Source organism: Acipenser ruthenus, chromosome 20 (assembly GCF_902713425.1).
Source record: "Acipenser ruthenus chromosome 20, fAciRut3.2 maternal haplotype, whole genome shotgun sequence".
Lineage (NCBI taxonomy): Eukaryota > Metazoa > Chordata > Actinopteri > Acipenseriformes > Acipenseridae > Acipenser > Acipenser ruthenus.
The window spans coordinates 14,968,239-14,988,463 of NC_081208.1; the positions used below are offsets into that span (position 1 = coordinate 14,968,239).

A 20,225-nucleotide genomic window follows, 5' to 3' on the forward strand; every position below is an offset into this window, starting at 1 on the left:
GGTGTAAGCCGACTCTTTGCATCGTTGATGGTGAGGCCCAGCCTTCGTCAGATGCTCTGTCACGACCGCCATGTGGGCCACTGCTCCCTCTCGCGACTGGGAACAGATCAACCAGTCGTTGAGGAATTTTATTACTCTGATCCCCTGCAGCTCAGGGGGTCAAGGATAGCAGCCACCCACTTTGAAAATGTATGAAGAGCTAGGGAGAGGCCGAATGGCAGCACAGCAAACTCGGAAACGCTTCCTTGTAAAGAAAATCGGAGCTACTTCCTGTGCTCTGGACCAATGGGAATGTGAAAGTACACGTCCCGTAAGTCCACGGTGGTGAACGAGTCGCCCGGCTGGATGGACTGGAGAATGTGATGATGCGTCACCATTTGGAACCTCCTTTCTTTTAAGAACCCATTCATTATCCTAAGGTCTAGGATGGGCCTCCATCTTTTTTGGGTACCAGAAAATACCTTGAATAGTACCCCTCTCTGTGGGAGGAGGGGTCTACGAGATGAATTATTCACTTGCACAGCAAGGCGGCCACTTTATTCTGAAGTACCAAGGCCTGGACAGGCCTACCCTGCCCGCGTGGCCACACACACCTGGTCAACATGTAGAGTGTACCAGGGAGACACAAGGGTCTAAGCCGTGGTGGGCGAGTCGGAAGCAGACAGCAAAGACCGTGGTAGAAATAGATAGGGAGAGCACACTGTTTATTTACAAGGCCCGACTCACCAAGGTGGGCGGGCCTACGCAGCCGGCGAGGTCTAATCGACAGCGGGGATGAGGCAAGGCCTAGCCCCGTGGAGGAACTGTGTACTCTCAGAAAGAAGTAGGCAAACACTCGCGGGTGACTCCACAGGCAATCACTCACACACGACAGCTTTCAGCACAAATGCAAGGGAAATACTCGATTCGACTCGAGAAGCTCTTTTCTATCAACACGCTCAGCTCAACACAGAGGTCTTACCGTACCGTCTTGAGAAGGAAAAAAAGAAATGGCTTCCTTTGGATGGCGGTTTTATCCCCTTGGTGGGCGGGACTGAGTGCATCATCCCAGGAAGGGACCTATCGGCAGCTATAGAGCTCAGAGACGCCTACCCAATGGGCAGGCATATCCCATACGTAATTAATTGGTGGTCATCTTCGAATTGAAAGGGAATTAAATATCAGTCTATTAATTTTCCTGAAGAACAACTATTGTTTTTTTTGTAAATTCATATTCCAGGTGGGGGCAAGTGCACCTACCTGCGGACGCCTATGACCATATTAGAAAATATATTTCACTTGAATAACAAAAAAACTACTTTTACTTACCTTGAAAAAACTTAATTACCATGTTGAACAACTTAAATTAGCCAACTTTATCCAAAATAGTGTTAAAAATGGTTAATTATTTCAAAGCAATAACGAAAATGGGAAAAACCTGTTTACCGTACTGCGACTGTGAAGGGCATCACAACAAATGAGCGTTTATTCAGCCTCCTTCGACTGCCAGCCGCAAAAATGTAGAGGTAAAATGAACGTGAGAGCAAAAAACTAAAACGAATAAATACATGGTATAAAATAACACTCATGAGGATAGCCCTATACAACTGGTCCCTCCAGCGTTTACTCCCCTTAGAACTTGTTTGGTGTATTAATATATATTTGAATTGGGTAACAGCATTTCTATTTGCAAGCTAGATACTAGGCTGAGGAACTTGGGGAGTAGGCCTATAATTTCCAATAAAAGGGTCCGAACTCCATTATTCTGTGTCGCCTATGTGTGAATGCTTTCTTAGCAAAAATCTATAATATACTAGAATGATAATAATAAAACAGCCTTAGAGGCGGGGGGGGGTCATGTATTCAACTGTTAAAGTGTGTATCACAATAAAAAAAGACAGCACTCCCAAGAGAGACACACGAGGAGATACTGTGTCTCTTTATTGTGATTAAATGTGTTGTTTTGTGTGTGTTTGGTTCTCTCGCTCAGGAAGGGAAGATGCCGTCATCTACGCTGCCGTGCAGTTTGCAGGAGCTCCGAGCGCCGCGCCGCCGAAGACAAAGGCAGCCTCCGATACCACCACTGCGGGTGAGACCGCTGAGAAATGAAAACAGAAAGCATCATTATTATTATTGCCTGGGTTTATAACGCTTGTCAGGTGTCAGCTGACAGGAATGCGCGCATCATACTGGAGTCCAGCCGGAGCCCCAAGTACGTTGTGCACTGCACCGGTGTAAGCCAACTCTTTGCATTGTTGATGGTGAGGCCCAGCCTTCGTCAGATGCTCTGTCACGACCGCCATGTGGGCCACTGCTCCCTCTCGCGACTGGGAACAGATCAACCAGTCGTCGAGATAGTTTATTACTCTGATCCCCTGCAGGTCCAGGGGGTCAAGGATAGCATCCACGCACTTTGAAAATGTATGAAGAGCTAGGGAGAGGCCGAATGACAGCACAGCAAACTCGGAAACGCTTCCTTGTAAATAAAATCGGAGCTACTTCCTGTGCTCTGGACCAATGGGAACATGAAAGTACATGTCCCGTAAGTCCACGGTGGTGAACCAGTCGCCCGGCCGGATGGACTGGAGAATGCGTCAGCATCTGGAACCTCCTTTCTTTTAAGAACCCGTTGATTAGCCTCAGGTCTAGGATGGGACGAAAGCCTCCATCTTTTTTGGGTACCAGAAAATACCTCGAATACTACCCCTCTCTGTGGGAGGAGGGGTCTACGAGATGAATGATTCACTTGCACAGCAAGGTGGCCACTTTATTCTGAAGTACCAAGGCCTGGAGAGGGTCTGTCACGAAAGTATTCGTGATACCTCGAAAGGGAGGAGGTCCCAAGTGGAGCTGAAGCATGTAACCGTTTTGCACGGTGGCAAGCACCCAGGAGTATGAGGTGCAACCGCGCCAATACTGCAGCTATTGTGCTGAAAAGGGGGTCTGTGGCCACCAGCCTTTAGGGGCCCTGCTTGGGCTACTGAGGCTGCGGCGGGGCAGTTTGGGGTGGCTGTTTAGGGCGCTGGCCCTGGAAACGCCTCCTGTGATGTGGTTGTGGATACGTTGCAGAGCACTAGGGCAGACTCCACAAGGTCCTTTACACGTATGAGTGGAGATATTTCCAAGCTTGGTGTCTGCAAGAACTGCTCGATGCTGACAGGTCACCTTCCACTTTCAAGGTGTTCCCGGTGGGACCTCTGTAAGGTCTCCAAGGCTGGCCCAAAGTTATGTCCTGGGGATATAGGCGCATCTAGCAGCGCAGCCTTATCTGCATCAGGAACTCTGGCTTGTGACAGCTAAAGCTGTCTACGAGCCACAATCAAGCTAGCCAGGCTCCGCTCCGCTACCTTGAAAAGACTTAATTATCATGTTGAACAACTTAAATTAGCCAACTTTATCCAAAATAGTGTTAAAAATGGTTAATTATTTCAAAGCAATAACGAAAATGGGAAAAACCTGTTTACCGTAAGACAGCACTCCCAAGAGAGACACACAAGGGGATACTGTGTCTCTTTATTGTGATTAAATGTGTTGTTTTGTGTGTGTTTGGTTCTCTCGCTCAGGAAGGGAAGATGCCGTCATCTACGCTGCCGTGCAGTTTGCAGGAACTCCGAGTGCCGCGCCGCTGAAGACAAAAGCAGCCTCCGTTACCACCACTGCGGGTGAGACCGCTGAGAAATGAAAACAGAAAGCATCATTATTATTATTACGTGGGTTTATAACACATCTCACATCGTGCTATAGGAGAGTGCAGGTCCAGAAATGCCATTTGAAAGCCAGAACAATGGACGTGTAATTGCATGCATGTCCTCCACAGAACATGCCAGAGGGGTTCTGCTTGGGGGATGCAAGGGTCACACAAACAGTTTGCAAGGTTAACTTTCACTGCCAGGATTTGCAAACATGAAACCTTCTTTTATCAGATTTAAACAGGAGTTGGAGCAGAATATCAGTTGCATGCCCTGGATAAGACATGAAAATGCCAGAAGGGCAGTGCTTGGATCCTGTAAGGATCACACAAGGAGATTGTGAGATTTGAACTTGATCCTAGCATGGCTTCTTTGGAAATTGGTACTTCTTCATATCAACAATTCAACATTTTCATTTGTTTTCTGACCTGCTTAGTATCGTATTACATCTCTATTACCAGCTTGGGACACACAACAAAGTACTGAACAGCAAGCAAGAACCGCTCTGAATCATTGCAAAAATCACAACCACACGAGGGGCAGTAAAACACCAAAACTAGAACACGTGGAAATCCTTCCTCTACCTGTTGATTGAGTGTGTGTATCCTGAGCTGTGTTCTCTCTCCTCAGACCCCACCCCGCCTGTGAGTGCTGCTGGCAAAGCCTCTTCATACAGACAGCTTGCACTGGTCTTCCTCATCCTGTGCTGTCTCTTACTGGCTGCCATCATCTCCCTCGCTGTCTATCGTGAGTATTCAAACACTGCTGTGTTGTCTGTGTTGAACCCGGGTTTGGATGTGGGTGCTGTTGTAATATTTCACTTGAGCCTTGGTTGGAGGTAACCTAACATTCTAATTGCCTCTTCACATTGGAGTGGTACTAAACACAATAGCTGCAGTACTGTTTGGGAAGCGGTAATGCTGCTGTCTTGTAAATCAATAACTGTGTTCAAATTCTCACTTGCTCTTTGATAACTCTGCTGCACTCAATATAATGAACTAATATGCTTATTACAAAAATAACAATAAATTGTATCCATGTTCATGCATACTTTGTTTTTTTCTAGATACAAGTTCATAAAATAACTTTTTAGTACTTATATTGTGGCATGTTGAGAATTCAAAAATATGCTTCTTGCTTTTTTAGTCCTTATTAGGATGCTACCATACGTTTAAAAGATAAATCCATCTAGCTATTCTTTTGCATTTGTTTCATGCAGTACATATACCTCTGGCAGACTGGTACGCAGAACAGGGAAAAAAGGGCTGGACAAGGGAAATAATGTGTCAGATGTTAAAGTGGATATGAGAATGGCAGTGATGAAGCCAATTTGCTTGAAAACATTTCCATCAAAGGATTTTAAAAATCTGCAAATGATCAGATGCGATCAGAGGTTGTGTAAACTGCACCTGCTGATTTTATCAGTGCTTGCTAGTCTAACTGATTAGAAGGCCTTTTTTTGTTGTTCTCCAAGTTGCTGTGCAGTGACATTGTAGATGCTAGTGTAGTGAGTTACTGTAAATGAGATACTGTTTTAGCAGAATACCTTGCATTTTTCTTTGTGACCGAGGCTGTGTGGTCCAGTGGTTAAAGAAAAGGGCATGTAACCAGGAGGTCCCCGGTTCAAATCCCACCTCAGCCACTGGCTCATTGTGTGACCCTGAGCAAGTCACTTAACCTCCTTGTGCTCCGTCTTTCGGGAGAGACATAGTTGTAAGTGCCTCTGTAGCTGATGCATAGTTCACACACCCTAGTCTCTTGGATAAAGGCGTCTGCTAAATAAACAAATAATAAAAAGTGAAAAACGGCAACTCCAAAACCATCAAAATTCTTCAAGGTATCAAATCCGCCGAATTTAATGCCAGCCAAAATGTCCCATTATGCAGCATGCCCCCCGCCGCCCTCAACATTTTTCAGTGACATTTAGTGATGTAATTTCCTCCCAGCCCGAATTCAGACTTTAGAATTCAGGCCAGCCCGAGGAGTGAAATCGGACCAGAGAATTTGTGCTCCCACCCGAATTGGGAGCCAACTCGAGTCATTTAAAAACATGGAAACAGAGGTGTGGGGGGGGCAACATGAGCACGTACCCGGTTATGTGGTTCACGGAAACGTGGTATTATAGTCCACAGAGCCTAAAACGTGTGGGGAGAACCGTCACTGCAGTATATGTGCTGTAAAGGATAGACTGAGTGGCTGCCCACAGCACTGGAATAAATAAAAAAAAAAACAGGGTTTTAAGGATCTATGACATCCAGTCCATAGAAACTAGAGGCAAGGGTAAACCCATCCCATCATTGGACAGATTGAGTGGCTGCCCTTATCACTGGTCCCAAAACGAGGGTTTTGGAGATCCATGACCTTCAGTCTATACAACCTAGTCATCCACACAGCAGCGTTTTATATGTCGGAGACAGATGCACCCTGGAATAATGCCCAAGAGGTTGCAAGGCTTCTTGTGGAATGTCCAGTGACCTTCTCTGGTGGGGGTCGGTGGGCTAGATCATTGCCAATCTGGACAGTGTCAGCAATCCACTTGACAGCCACTGTTTGGACAGGGCTTGGCTGTGGAAGTTAGACCCACTGCAGATGAAGAGCTGCTCTTTACACAGTACGCTAATGCCCTGCTGGGCAAAGTGTGTGAAGCTTCCTCTTCCTGTCAGACTGGAAAGGTGGTGGATGAAAAGCCTCCAGCTTCACTGACTGATTTACATGAAAAGCAGAGAGGCTTTAAGGGAGGAAAGCAGGGTTAGTGAGGAGCGTGACCTTAGTCCTGGTGTCTGTGAAAAATAGGCAGGCTTTAGCAATGGAAAATGCTTGTATAGGTGATTGCTAGGGGTTTGAATGGTGGTTTTCATTAAATACCACATTCAACCGCCAGCAATGGACAAGGTCATTCCTAGGAGGACGCAACCTCCGAGCTCCCTTCAAAAATTGTGAGGAAATTAGCTCCTGTGGAGACAGAGTCTAATTTAATATGACAAGCTGAAATAGCTGCCAGGTAGACATTAAGAATATAGGGGGATTTCCCCTGGTTAAAATGGTTCTGCAAAAATTGCTGTATGGCTGCCATGGGGGAAAGTAATGGGGTCCAGTCCACGAGACAGAGGTCTGGAAAACAGCCTAGAAACAGAAACAGAAACAGCCTAGAAACAGAAACAGAAACAGCCTAGAAACAGAAACAGCGTAGAAACAGCGTAGAAACAGCCTGGCATTGTCCGCTTGTCCATTCTGCTCGTGGCATTACATCCCCTCGGGGGCAGGGACTCCATGCGTAATGCAGAGGGGGTCTTACGAGCAGCTTTGGCAGACCTGCTCATGATAATCGGGCTACACAGAGGTATATCCCAATCGGTAATGGATAACATTTCTATTTCAGAGAACCAGGGTTATGATATATAAACTAACGTGCAGTACCATCCTAATAAGGACTAAAAAAAAGAACTTGTATCAGAACTTGCATCTAAAAAAGCAAGTATGCATGAATATGGAAACAATTTATTATTACTTTTTTAATAAGCATATAAATTCATTATATTCAGTGCAGCAGAGTTATCAAAGAGGAAGTGAGAATTTGAGAATTTGAACAAGTTCAAAGCTGGGTCAGTTGACTCTGCACCTGACAATGGATTCTCACATCACCTGCCCGAAAAACAATGTTCTGTCTATTGCACCATTGGAACTGAAAGACACTGAAGAACACATATTGAAGGAGAGAAGGACAAGGTCCTTCAGTTTAGCAGCACACTTTTTTATGCTGTTTACATCTAATCAGATTTGAACTCCCTGCTTGAGGAATCGATTGCCATGTAAAAACATTTTTGCTATTTTTTATTTCAGATTTCAAGGACCAAGAAAAATATATCGTCCAACTGAGAAATGTGTCTTTATTTTATGGTCAATTGGAGACGAACAACCACAACCTGACCAGTCAAAACAGCAGACTCAATGAAACCTATTCAGAACTACAGAGCAACTACAGCAGACTCAATGAATCTCAGTCAAAACTGCAGAGCAACTACAGCAGACTCAATGAAACCTATTCAGAACTGCAGAGCAACTACAGCAGACTCAATGAATCTCAGTCAAAACTGCAGAGCAACTACAGCAGACTCAATAAAACCTATTCAGAACTGCAGAGCAACTACAGCAGACTCAATGAATCTCAGTCAGAACTGCAGAGCAACTACAGCAGACTCAATACATCACTATCTAAATGCAAACAAGATAACGAGAAGCTGTCCCTGAAATCCTCAATCTTGGATAAATATTGTCCTCTCCCTTTGAATGGTGAGTTATTTTTATGTTTTTTTTACATTTGTATTGAAACTTGGTTAAGACTTTCTTCAGCAGAAGTGATTGAGGGATTCATAATATGGGATATATGGAGTCTGTCTGTCCATCCAACAGACAGACTCCATATATCCCATTTCTCTAGAGCTGTGATCACAAACCCAAATGTGACCACAATTTTACTTTTGTTAACTTTAATATATAGTATGACTAGATTTCCTTTTAGTTTCAGTATCTAGTGTTTTAAACAGTATATTCCAAATATTGGTTTAATTGTGTTAAACAATCACAGTCACCTCCCTCTAGCTGTAGCTCTGCTTCCCTCTACAGCAACACCTCCCTCTAGCTGTAGCTCTGCTTCCCTCTGCAGCAACACCACCCTCTAGCTGTAGCTCTGCTTCCCTCTGCAGCAACACCTCCCTCTAGCTGTAGTTCTGCTTCCCTCTGCAGCAACACCTCCCTCTAGCTGTAGCTCTGCTTCCCTCTACAGCAACACCTCCCTCTTGCTGGAGCTCTGCTTCCCTCTGCAGCAACACCTCCCTCTAGCTGTAACTCTGCTTCCCTCTACAGCGCAGGAAGCAGCAGTTTATCTGTAGTGTTGCATTTGAAATAATTGCATTACCTGATTTAACATTAGAAAAGAGGGGGGTTGGGAAATAATGTTAATAAAGCTACTAAGAGGTAAGAAAATGTAATATATTGATTAAGCCCAGTGCTGCTGTATTTCACAATTATTATACAATGAAACCTAACTAACATAGCACATTCTAATCTCTAGTACCTGTCTGTGTACAGTACTTTGGGGTAGGACTGTGCCTTATTTAACAATTTTGAAACTGGCATACCCTGACCCTGGTGTTTCCTGTGTCTATCAACTAAACAGAAATTGAGAAAAAACAGTATAAATGGCTATGCTGTTTTGTGTAGTGAGCTGTAATGGAGCTTGAAGAGATCATTCATAATCCACTACTGCAGGAGATCAGCATGTCTGCCTACAGAGTGCCCCTCCACCTAGTGGCTAAACCTGCAATTACAGTGCAATTAGAGGTCTGCTTGGGCCTAAATTTAAAACCCGATCCGAGCCCGAACTAGAATATACAAACTACACCTGACCCGACCCGAGCCCGAACTAGAATATACAAACAACACCTGACCCGACCTGAGCCCGATCTAGAATATACAAACTACACCTGACCCGACCCGAGCCCGAACTAGAATATACAAACTACACCTGATCCGACCCGAGCCTGAACTAGAATATACAAACTACACCTGGCCCGACCCGAGCCCGAACTAGAATATACAAACTACACCCAACCCAACCAGAGCCCGAACTAGAATATACAAACTACACCCAACCCGACCCGAGCCCGAACTAGAATATACAAACTACACCCAACCCGCCAGATTTCCATTACACGAGAGTAGATGTTAAAACTTCATGCTGATTTGAACTCGGCTCTCGCCAAGATAAGCACCAACTAACATGTAGCTTTACAGTAAACTAATGTGATCTATATGTGTCTCCATCCATTTACGTTTCCTTCCATATGATGATGTAGATATCCTTCTGTCTGGTGTTAATGGCTGAAGTGTAATGCTGGCTCCAGGGATCAGCTTATTTTGCCTCCCTGGCGCATCAACATACACAACGGCTGTGATGCTGGCTCCGGGGATCAACCACAGTGCGGCCTCCCCAGCGCATCAGCATGACAACCGTCTGGATTGAGCTAAGTAGGGTACATCTCTGGGGTCTTCAAGTGGGCACCTTCCATCCTCAGTGTTTCGTCGACCAGCCCACGACACCTCAAGAGGGCTCGACGGTGATTCTGGCGTCCCAGCATCACCCCCCTCCGTCCCCCACTCAACTCAGCCCAGCTTACTTACCTGTACATCAGTGTTTCTTTCTTTCTATTGTGCTTGAGATCCCCAGCCAGATTCTTTCTGTCTCAACCACAGCCAGTTGCTGCTCCTCTCTGCTGCTTCAGATAAGTTCTTCACTATGCGACGCAACTCTTGGCCACTGAATCCGACGTCTCTGAGAAACCGGGTTGTAGAGTGTGCCACAAATCCTCGACAACCCACCTCAACTGGGTAAACCCGGACTCTCCATCCTTGCTGTTCCACTTCAGTGGCTAGTTGAGCATACCGCAGTTTCTTCCTCTCATACGCCTCATCTACAACATCCTCCCATGGCACTGTTAACTCTACCAGGTGAACAAGGCGTGCTGATCCAGACCACAAGACAATATCTGGTCGAAGGTTAGTGGTGGCAATCTCGGGTGGAAAAATAAGCCGTTTACCAACATCTGCCAGCATTTAGCAGTCTCTAGCAGCTTCCAGTTGTCCTGGGCGAGGATTGGTTTTAACACCATTCTTGGTGGTTGCACTCCTGGGCGGAGGAATGTTGTCTTTTGTGTGTAATGTTTTGATGGAACAGGTGGCAACTTATTGGTCATGTTATGCTTGTCTTCCAATGCTAAGGCCAAACATCGCAGCACCTGGTCATGGTGCCAAGTAAACCGTCCTTGGCTAAGAGCCACCTTACATCCTGTCAAAATGTGCCTTAATGTTGCAGGTGATGAACACAAAGGACATGAGGGATCCTCTCCTACCCAGAGGTTTAGGTTCTGTGGTGATGGGAGAACATCATATGTTGACCTGATGAGGAAACTGATCCTGCTCTGTTCCATTGACCATAGGTCTTGCCAGCCAATCTTGCGTTGTTCCACTCTCCCATCTCATACATTCTCCGTGCTTGGCCTGGGAAATGGCCTTTATACACCTCATCCTCTCCTCCTGCTTTTGCACCTCGTTGACTACCAGCTTCCTCCTTTGAGCTGGGGCTGCCTTGTGCCATGTAGGAGGAGCTGAACTGAGACCAAGACCCCCTCTTCCATGCTAAACTTGCCCCATGATATCACCAATTCGAAGGGCAGCCTTTGCATCTTCCACAGCTTTCTTTGCCACCCACTTTCTTCCAGTTTTCAACACAGGTGCTGCCTCCCTTATGCATTTGTCACGTGATTCTACTAATGTCATTTCCAGTCTGACCTTGGCGCACTTAAACTCCTCGGTTAGAGCGTAGACTGGTAGCTGCAGTATTCCCAACCATTTCCTGATGTATGAACTGATTAAAGCTTCCAGCTTCTCTACTGTTGTCAAAGAAACCTCGTACACAGTCAGTGGCCACAGCAACCTCGGCAGTAGACCAAACTGAAAGCACCAGTGTTTTAGTTTGCCTGGTAGAGCGCAGCTGTCTATGCTTTTCAACCCTTCCACTGCTTGTTGTCTAACTTCTCCCACACGAACTGTGTCCTTTAGATCCCCGTCGTACCATCTCCCAAGACTCTTCACTGGCTTCTCAGACACTGTTGGTATTGCCTCACCATAATGAAGAATGTTTTATCGACTACTTTGCCTTTAATTATAGAGATGCTCCTTGATTTAGAGGGCTTGAATTGCATTCATGCCCATTCAATGTTATTGGTTAATTTGCCCAATAACCGATTAGTGCAGGCTACTGTTGTAGTCATGGTTGTCATGTCATCCAGGTATGCTCGAATTGGTGTGTGACAAGGAATGACCGAGGTTGAGACTCAGAGACAGTTTGAAGTTCAAAATAAAGCTTTTTAATAAACAAAAATACAAAATAAATAGGCACAAGGGCCAAACAAAAAGGTTTCAAAAACCCTGCTCTGCCACACACCTCCCTCCACGTACAAAGTACGGAGGCCGCAATTGGCCAAACTCCCCCCCCCCCCCTTTGAACCCAAGACCTCCCCCAAGAGTCCCCTTATGTCCCTTGGGTGGGCTATTTCAGCGGGCGGTGGTGGGCGGGGTTGATGCCAGATCCCCCAAGCTTCCTTCAATAGCGGGGGCCCCGGACCTTCAAAGTACATGAATGCTGGTAGGGAACCTGGACCCTCCAGCAGGTGCAGCGATGGTGGCACCTCTAGTGGCGGAGGCAGGAACGGCGGCCCGTCTCCCTCTGGTGGCGGAGGCGGGAACGGCGGCCCGTCACCCTCTGGTGGCGGAGGCGGGAACGGCGGCCCATCTCCCTCTGGTGGCGGAGGCGGGAATGGCGGCCCGTCTCCCTCTGCTGGCGGAAGCGGGAACGGCGGCCCATCTCCCTCTGGTGGCGGAGGCGGGAACGGCGGCCCGTCTCCCTCTGGTGGCGGAGGCGGGAACGGCGGCCCGTCTCCCTCTGGTGGCGGAGGCGGGAACAACAGCTCGTCTGTCTCTGCTGGCGGAGGCGGAAGCAACAGCTCATCTCCCTCTGCTGGCGGAGGCAGGAACGGCGGCTCGTCTCCCTCTGCTGACGGAGGCGGGAACAGCAACTATGGTCCTTCCGGCGGCGCTGGACCCTCTGGACCCCCTGGCGATGCGGGACCCCCTGGCCCCTCTGGTGACGCTGGACCCTCTGGACCCCCTGGCGGCGCAGACAGGCAGGCAACCCCAGGCGATGCGGACAGGCGGGCAACCCCAGGCGATGCGGACAGGCAGGCAACCCCAGGCGATGCGGACAGGCAGGCAACCCCAGGCGATGGAGGGAGAGACAGCTCCGGCTGTTCCCCCTCTGCTGGCGGTGGAGGGAGAGACAGTTCCGGCTGTTCCCCCTCTGCTGGCGGTGGAGGTGGGAACAGCCTGTATTCTTCCCCTGCGGGTCCCTTCAGCCCTGGGCCTATGGGCTTCCCCTTCTCGGGCCGTGGACGCACCGACTCCTCCCGCTCGGGCCATGGACGCACCGACTCCTCCGACTCGGGCTCCTCCCCCTCGGGCTGTGGACGTTCGGGCTCCTCCCTCTCGGGCTGTGGATGTTCGGGCTCCTCCCTCTCGGGCTGTGGACGTTCGGGCTCCTCCCTCTCGGGCTGTGGACGTTCGGGCTCCCCCTCTCTGGGCGACGGCAGCGGCCCCCATTCTGGCTCTCGGGACGGCGGCTCCTCCCCTTCTGGCTCTCGGGACGGCGGCTCCTCCCCTTCTGGCTCTCGGGACGGCGGCTCCTCCCCTTCTGGCTCTCGGGACGGCGGCTCCTCCCCTTCTGGCTCTCGGGACGGCGGCTCCTCCCCTTCTGGCTCTCGGGACAGTGGCTCCTCCCCTTCTGGCTCTCGGTACGACAGCTCACCCCTCTCTGGCTCTCGGGACGACAGCTCACCCCTCTCTGGCTCTCGGGAAGACAGCTCTACCTTCTTTGTTTGAATGACTGGGGCCTCTCCCATATCTACCGCCAGGTAGTTAACGACCATCAGGGCAAGCTCTGCGAAGGACGCCGGGTGATGCTGTTCCTCCCACTTTTACCACCTCCCCCCATCTCGACGCCACAGCGTATTGATAACTATGGGGAGGTCGTGGAAGAGGTCCGCCTCAGGGTGCATCAACCAGTCCCATATTTCCTGGGATGGTGGTGAAGGCGGTGATGTTGGAAGTGGTGGGGTGGCTGCCGAGGATGGGGTTTGCAGCTGCTCCTGGTCCGGATTGTGGGGGCATCCTGCCCAGTTGTGACCATCTGCCTCACAGCGCCCACACCAGTCAGCTGGTGGCCCATCTGGACAGGACCTCCACCGATGAGCACCAGGGAAAAAGGCTGGCTCTCCTGCCTTTGCCGCTGTCTGCTCTTCCTCCCCATTTTTTTTCAAAAAAAAACCTCACAAAATTCAAAAAACAAAACAAAAAAAAATACTGCCCTGAGCCTCCAGGTGGCGTTATCCCACTTCTTATACCAACTGTGACAAGGAATGACCGAGGTTGAGACTCAGAGACAGTTTGAAGTTCAAAATAAAGCTTTTTAATAAACAAAAATACAAAATAAATAGGCACAAGGGCCAAACAAAAAGGTTTCAAAAACACAAAACAATCAACACAAAACAAAACTTACAAAATAAAGCTTCCAGGCTGGGCATTGCCTTCACTGGTTTCAATAACACAGCACAAACAAAAACACTTTTCTTCTCCTTCCAGAACTCTCTCTCCAACTGGGAGGCTGAGGCCTCCTTTTATGCCAGGTGGCTAAGTCCATAATTGAATAATTAATTGACTGATTGCTCCCACCTGAAGCAATCAATCTGGGCAGGGAGGAGAATTTAACTCCTTCCAAATCCAGGAATGTCACATGGAGCTCCTTCCTCTCCTTTTTAGCTGATTGAATTTGTTGCCAGATCACATTGATGTGTTCTAAGCATCCTGGGAAACCTGGAATGCCTGCTTTTTGTATTGAAGTGTCAATGAAGCATTTCTTTAATAGGTAAGTTGACAATCTCTGAGCAATAATGCTGAAGAAAATCTTGCCTTCTACGTTTAATAGGGAAATAGGACGAAACTGACTGATGCTTGTAGAATCTTTTTCTTTAGGTATAAAGACTCCACCTGCTCGGTGCCATGCTCTTGGTACAACCTGTTTTTCCCATGCCACTTTCATCAACTTCCACAGAATTCGTAGAACTCCTGAAGCACTCTTGTACACTCTGTACGGAACTCCATTAGGCCCTGGAGATGATGAAGCCCTTGCTTTTTTCACAGCTCGCTCTACTTCTTTCCACTTAGGTGCGCAGTCCTCCATTTGGTATTCTGGTGGATTGATAGGTGGGATGTCTGATGGAATTGACATAGGCTCCTGCCTTTTTGAATCTGTATGCGCTCAGCTCTGCGCAATGTTGCAAGCTCATCTTTTATGACCCTTTGTTAGAGATTGAGTCCCTCCTTCTGACTTTGTTCTGCTCTTCTCCATTGCTTCCTCAGCTGTCTCCTTTCTCTAACTAAGCATTCAATCTCCTGCTGCCGTCTAGACTTTCCAGGAATAGTTTGTACTTTTTCCTTCCTTTTTTCAACTCCAAACCTCTCACTTCCATATGCGTAGATGATGTCCCCAAATTTATCCAGCTTCTTTTCAACTGTTCCACTTAATCTTTCCAATGCAACGCAGAGATCTGTGTTTACTGTGTCCCATGCCGTTTTCTCACAAGCTCTTGGCCATTTAACTCCAGGCTTGTGCCCGTTCTTTTCTGTCTTCTGCTGGTTTGTCTGACCGGGTTCACAAGGATCATTAGGTTCATCACTAACTGTGTCCATGCAAGTCCTCCTCACGTCTATGACAGGGGTGCTGATATCCTGCGAACTGTGGTTTGCATCCTGTCACTGGATTTCATTCGACTGACTTGACTGACTTCGTAAGAAGTAATGATCAATGCGAGGCCCTTGTCCCTTCTCCCTCAAGCATTTCATTCTCCCTTGATGAATCTTCAAACCCCTGACCGTTGTCGTCTTGCTCCAGCCGCAGACACAAACCTGGAGTTCCATGTCTTTACAAACTGCAGAATATACAAACTACACCCGACCCGACCCGAGCCCTAACTAGAATATACAAACTACACCCGACCCGACGTGAGCCCCGAACCAGAATATACAAATTACACCTGATCCGATCCGAGCCCGAACTAGAATATACAAACTACACCTGACCCGACCAGAGCCCGAACTATACAAACTACACCCGACCCGAACCGAGCCCGAACTAGAATATACAAACTACACCCGACCCGACGTGAGCCCGAACCAGAATATACAAATTACACCTGATCCGATCCGAGCCCGAACTAGAATATACAAACTACACCGGACCCGACCCAACCTGAGCCCGAACTAGAATATACAAACTACACCTGACCCGACCCGAGCCTGAACTAGAATATAAAAACTACACCTGACCCGACACAAGCCCAAACTAGTATATAGAAACTACACCTGACCCGACCCAACCTGAGCCCGAACTAGAATATACAAACTACAACCGATCCGAGCCTGAACTAGAATATACAAACTACACCTGACCCGACACGAGCCCGAACTAGAATATAAAAACTACACCCCGACCCCAAACAAGAATATACAAACTACACCGACCCGACCCCGACCTAGAATATGCAAACTACACACTATCCCTTGAGACCTTTCCTCTCTCCAGTGCAGTGCTACTCAACTCTGACCCTCGACGTCCATTCCAGTCCAGGTCTTTATTCCAAGCAGGTCCTCAGTTAGTGAACTGCCTCTTCACAGGTTCAATCTGAGCAGATTCAACTGTTTTAGAACCTGGTTGGAGTAAAAACCAGGACTGGACTTGATCTCGTGAGCCAGAATTGAGTGCCACTGCTCTAGTGTAGCAAAGGAATATGTGAAACAGCCATTTGCATTTAGAGCACCGTGTGATTGGAGAGGTCTGCCAGAAAGCATAACTAATGAGCTCAGCAAAACAGACTTGAGATCATTAGAAACCTGTGCTGGTAATGTGTGTTGTAATTCTACATGATGATTCTGCAATAAGAAGGCTTTGACACTTTTTAAAATGCAATTAGAAGTGCATTTGCAATGTGTAACATGAAGCTGTAACTGGATTATGTGTGAGGCTGCCAGCCCCCCTGAACCCCTACCCCCTGGGACCCCCTTGTGAATAAGATGCATCTCACAGGTTACATCCTGGAGAGCTAAAGGGATGAATACATTAATGCATGCATGTTCTTTCTCATTCTACAGACAACAACTGTAAGCTGTGTCCAGAGAAGTGGATGCAGTTCAATGGAAAGTGCTACTACTTCTCAACTGATAAAATGAACTGGAACTCCAGCCGTGATAACTGCACATCAATGGGGGGGCACCTGGTGATTATAGAGAGCAAGGCAGAGCAGGTACAGAATAGCAATCAACTTCACAAAGATCCTAATGGAGCTGCACAGTCTGACATCACAGTGTGTAGGAACAATTCAGTAATTGATAATTCAGAGTTTATCTGGGTTGATTAGTTCTCTTATTAATAATATTTAATTGACGTGTTACAAAGAACGAGGATTTACTATGAACACACATTCACGCGCTAGACACAAGGAATGTTTAATAAATAGTAGTATTTTGTTAAGTACACAAATATTAAACAGAAATCAGAAAAGTCAGACTGTAAATCTCTTAGTCTCTAAGAACAAAACACAAGTCAAAAGCTTTCACTGCATTCATGCGGCTAGCAGGGCAATTGAAATATGACACCGCCTATCTCCTCACACACAGGGCAGCAACCTCATCAGCCCAAGCAAGCTGTGACGTAGCTAGTAACTTGCTCACACACATACACGCCCACACACACACACATAATGGAGTATAGATTAAAGATATGGCAAGTTTACTTTTAAAGAAATTCTTCATCCAACAATATGAGGTAGATTACTTATAGTTACTTCATCAAGTTTCACTAAAAGTTATTATTATTATTATTATTATTATTATTTATTTTTTAGCAGACGCCCTTATCCAGGGCGACTTACAATTGTAAGCAAATACATTTCAAGTGTTACAATACAAGTAATACAATAAGAGCAAGAAATACAATAACTTTTGTTCAAGCAAAGTATAAGTGTGACAAACCACACTTCAATAATACAGCAGATAATAGTGATAGTTACATCAGGGTATGATTAAATAGTGATAGTTACATCAGGATATGATTAAGTACAAAGTACTACAGGTTAAACACTTGGCAGATTACAGTATTCTGAAGTACAGGATTAAATGCAGTAAAATAGGGGGCAGATAAGAGCAAAATAAAGCACATTTACATGAAGGGTGATAGTGTCCCAGGGTACAAACAGAGGAGTTCTACAGGTGCTCTTTGAAGAGGTGAGTCTTAAGGAGGCGCCGGAATGTGGTCAGGGACTGGGCAGTCCTGACATCTGTAGGAAGGTCATTCCACCACTGCGGAGCAAGGGTGGAGAAGGAGCGGGCTCTGGAGGCAGGGGAGTGTAGCGGAGGTAGAGCTAGTCTTCTAGTGCAGGCGGAGCGGAGAGGTTGAGTGGGGGTGTAGGGAGAGATGAGGGTCTGGAGGTAGCTGGGTGCAGTCTGGTCAAGGCATCTGTAGGCTAGTACAAGAGTCTTGAACTGGATGCGAGCGGTTATCGGGAGCAGTGGAGAGAGTGGAGTAGTGGAGTAGCGTGGGCGAAGCGAGGCAGAGAGAACACCAGGCGGGCAGCAGAGTTCTGGATGAGCTGGAGCGGACGGGTGGCGGACGCAGGGAGGCCAGCCAGGAGGGAGTTGCAGTAGTCTAGGCGGGAGAGTACCAGGGCCTGGACCAGGAGCTGGGTAGCATAGTTGGTGAGGAAGGGTCGGATTCTTCGGATGTTGCTCAGGAAGAATCGGCAAGTGCGTGCCAGAGTGGAGATGTGCTGGGAATAAGAGAGGCAGGGGTCCAGGGTGACTCCAAGGTTCTTAGCTGAGGAAGAGGGAGAGAGTGTGGTAGATTCCAGAGGAACAGAGATAGAGAGATCAGAGGAGGGGGAGGAGGAGGGAAAGAAAAGGAGGTCAGATTTAGAGAGGTTGAGTTTGAGGTGATGCGAGTGCATCCAGGAGGAAATAGCAGACAGACAGGTAGAGATACGTGAGGAGATGGTGGAGTCAGAGGTGGGGAAGGAGAGGAAAATCTGAGCATCATCAGCATAGAAATGGTATGAGAAACCATAGGGGGCCCAGGGAGCGGGTGTAGAGAGAGAACAGGAGAGGACCCTAGACTGACCCTTGGGGGACTCCAGTTAAGAGAGGGTGAGGTGTGGAGGTTGCTCCACGCCAGGTTACCTTGTAAGTGCGGTTGGAGAGGTAGGAGGAGAACCAGGCCAGAGCAGTGCCAGAGATCCCCAGGTCAGCAAGAGATGATAGTAGAATAGAGTGATCAACAGTGTCAAAGGCAGCAGAGAGGTCGAGGAGAATTAGGACAGAGGAGAGAGAGGCAGCTCGGGCACACTTAAGTGAGTTGGTGACAGACAGGAGGGCGGTTTCAGTGGAGTGGGCAGAGCGGAAGCCAGATTGGAGAGGGTCAAGCAGAGAGTGGTTGGACAGGAAAGCAGAGAGCTGGCGGTGTACAGTCCTGTGGCAAAGCGCCCCGCCCCTGTGTGCATTTGTGTTATGTGTTGTATGTTGCGTGTGTAAATGTTGGGGTATAGATTGGTACATGGGATATAAACGGGTCTGTGTTTCACGTGTATTTAAAGTGTAGATTTGTATTTAGGCACGAGGAGAGCACAAATCACTTCAGGTGCTGGTTAAATGTAATATGTGAGCACGGGGTTGCACAGAATTAATTCACGTGCTGGGATTCAAGTGAATAATTAACTAGTAATTGAATCCCAGCACAACAGTATAAATAGGCACATTTTCATGCACTCAGGGTTAGGTGTTCGGTGAGTGGAGAACGGGATTGGAGACGGAGGTAACTGTGTATCGTAAAAGTGAATAGTAGTGAAATCTGCTCACCGTGTTTGTTTGTCTGTGTAGTCCGTTTTGTTTGTCTTTTTATTTTGGCGTGTAGTGCCGTGTCCTGTGTTCTTGTTGTGTTTAAAACCTTTTATTTTCTGTTTATTAAATGCTGAGCGCAATCACGCGTTCAGCCTCACCAAAACCCCACTGTCTTTGTTTGAATTCCTGTCTGGTCTGACGCAACCCACTCTGGCCGTCTTTGTGACACGTGGTGTCCTGCGTGGGATCGACAGCGCCTCCAGGACTCAGGCCAGAGCAGGAACCGCAGTTTTGGATTTAAAAAAAAATAATAAAAAAAAAAAAAAAAAAAAAAAAAAAATGGCAGAAGACGCCATCAAAGTGCGGGACTGGATGCTGGAAAATGCTGGGCTGGAGGCCCAGTCTATACCAGTAGTCGTCCAGTTCCTGCAGTTTATGGACAGAGAGCGATGGGAGGCATATGCAAGGGAACAGACTGTAAGCACCTGGGAGGAAGGTGTGGGGTTGGTCCTCAGCTACCTGGAGGCAATTATAAGTGGAACAGCAGCCCAGGTAGCAGGTCCACCAGCAGAGGAAGAGTACCTGCTGTCCCCATCTCCACCAGCAGAGGGTGAGTACCTGCTGTCCCCATCTCCACCAGCAGAGGGTGAATGCCTGCTGGTTTTGTCTCCACAGCCCAAGTGGGAGGAGCCCGAATGTCCTACGCCTGAGTGGGAGGAGCCCGAATGTCCTACGCCTGAGTGGGAGGAGCCCGAATGTCCTACGCCTGAGTGGGAGGAGCCCGAACGTCCTACGCCTGAGTGGGAGGAGCCCGAACGTCCACAGCCCAACAGGGAGGAGTCGGTGCGTCCACAGCCCAACAGGGAGGAGTCGGTGCGTCCACAGCCCAACAGGGAGGAGTCGGTGCGTCCACAGCCCAACAGGGAGGAGTCGGGGCGTCCACAGCCCAACAGGGAGGAGTCGGGGCGTCCACAGCCCAAAAGGGAGGAGTCGGTGCGTCCACAG

General features: G+C 47.9%; 1 protein-coding gene across 1 annotated transcript in view; it reads left to right on the plus strand.

The window, feature by feature from the left end:
* Positions 1-20,225, plus strand: part of LOC117963655 (low affinity immunoglobulin epsilon Fc receptor-like) — a 49,792-nt gene that overhangs the window by 22,886 nt on the left and 6,681 nt on the right. The window contains exons 2-6 of the mRNA XM_058993547.1: positions 1,970-2,068; positions 3,543-3,641; positions 4,299-4,415; positions 7,509-7,958; positions 16,485-16,636. Coding sequence (XP_058849530.1) covers positions 1,970-2,068; positions 3,543-3,641; positions 4,299-4,415; positions 7,509-7,958; positions 16,485-16,636 — 917 coding nt within the window. The remainder of the gene's footprint in view (positions 1-1,969; positions 2,069-3,542; positions 3,642-4,298; positions 4,416-7,508; positions 7,959-16,484; positions 16,637-20,225) is intronic.